This window comes from Nicotiana attenuata, chromosome 10 (assembly GCF_001879085.1).
Source record: "Nicotiana attenuata strain UT chromosome 10, NIATTr2, whole genome shotgun sequence".
NCBI classification, from domain to species: Eukaryota; Viridiplantae; Streptophyta; class Magnoliopsida; order Solanales; family Solanaceae; genus Nicotiana; species Nicotiana attenuata.
The window spans coordinates 47527677-47529110 of record NC_031998.1 but is presented as its reverse complement, the minus strand read 5'-3'; the positions used below and the strand labels follow the sequence as shown (position 1 = coordinate 47529110).

General features: G+C 34.4%; 1 protein-coding gene across 1 annotated transcript in view; it reads right to left on the bottom strand.

Moving 5' to 3' along the window:
* The window catches only part of LOC109233460 (protein NRT1/ PTR FAMILY 2.7-like), a 3284-nt gene extending 2530 nt beyond the window's left edge, over positions 1–754 (bottom strand). The window contains exons 1-2 of the mRNA XM_019399340.1: positions 388–754; positions 37–254 (exon numbers count right to left, since the gene is read on the bottom strand). Of these exons, the coding sequence (XP_019254885.1) occupies positions 37–254; positions 388–490 (321 nt within the window). The 5' untranslated portion in view covers positions 491–754. The remainder of the gene's footprint in view (positions 1–36; positions 255–387) is intronic.

The following is a 1434-nucleotide window of genomic DNA, read 5'->3' as shown; positions in this document are numbered from 1 at the left end:
GGGGGGGGGGGGGGGGGAGCTGGGAGTAATACATACCAGTAGAGAGATGAAAGAAGAAATCCAGACAAGAGAGGAAGTGCCAAAGAAGGAATCAGCAAGAACAGCAGCAATCACAGGAACAAAATTGACAGAGCCATTCATAACATTGGAAACTTGAGCTGCGTCAATGCTATTCATTCCAAATTCCTCAATTAGATACACTGTCAGGTTGCTCATCCAACCTGCTGCTGCTATGTTCAACCCCGCCGTTGTTGCTGCAATTGTTGATAACATAATAGCTTATGCTTATAGATGAGACGGTGAGACAATTCAACAGCAATTGAGCTCAATATATATATATATAAAGTTACATATACACATTATGTTGTAAGAAATGAGAAAGAGCACCTATTGTAAAAGGGAAAGTGATCCAGCCTCCTCGTTTTCCATGTCCAGCGGCAGAGCTCATCAATTGTGCCTCTCCATCGATCATCGAAGCTGAACTTTCCATAAGTAAGCTCTCTCTATGTACTAATATGGATACCGATAGCTTCCTATAAATAGAACTTCCAAGACAGAGGCGAAGATCTCATCTAATTTAATGGGTTTATTATTTGTACATATTTAATAATATTTTAGGAAAAATATATAGCGTAGGAGCAAAAGTTATGAGTTTAGCTTCTACACTTCATACGCCTTTATTTCAAGATAATTTGAAAATCGGAGTTGCAGCCACAATTTCAACTTTATATGTTTTGAACTTCAAAACGACGATTTTAAGCTACTAACTGAGTTTTAAAATTATTATATTTGTACATATTTGATAAATTTCTTAATACAAATATATTATTTGAATAAAAAACTATTGAATTCCCCGAACTCGCATTTATACTTTTAGCTCCGTCCCTGCTTGAATGCCCTGTTTTTTCTTAAGGATCTTCCATCTCAAGTAATCTATATATAAAAAATTGAGGGACTTGAAGAGGTGACATGGCACATTCTATGAACATGAAGGTAATTTATCTTTTTTTTTCTCAAAATTTAGCTATTTTCTTTATTCTTCCATTTACTTTATTATTTAAGAAAAAAATCCAAAAATCATAACTTTTCCTATCTTTACGTATTAACACTTTCAACGTAACGTACAGTTGTATTGTTTTTACTAGGGGTGATCATGGTCCGGTTTGGATCGGGTTTTTTCCTAAAAAGAAACCAAACTAAGTAAGTCGGTTTTTCAAATATTAGAACCAAACCAAACCAATTAAGTCGGTTTTTTCTCGATTCGGTTTATGTCGGGTTTATGTCGGGTTTTTTCGGTTTTTTCGGTTATTTGTCGGTTTTTTCTTAAATATAAGACAAACACTACCAAACACATATTCCGGCGACCATATTTTCAACATAACACTATCAAATCAATTGCCCTTTGAGAAATCTATTATTTACTAAAATATATTG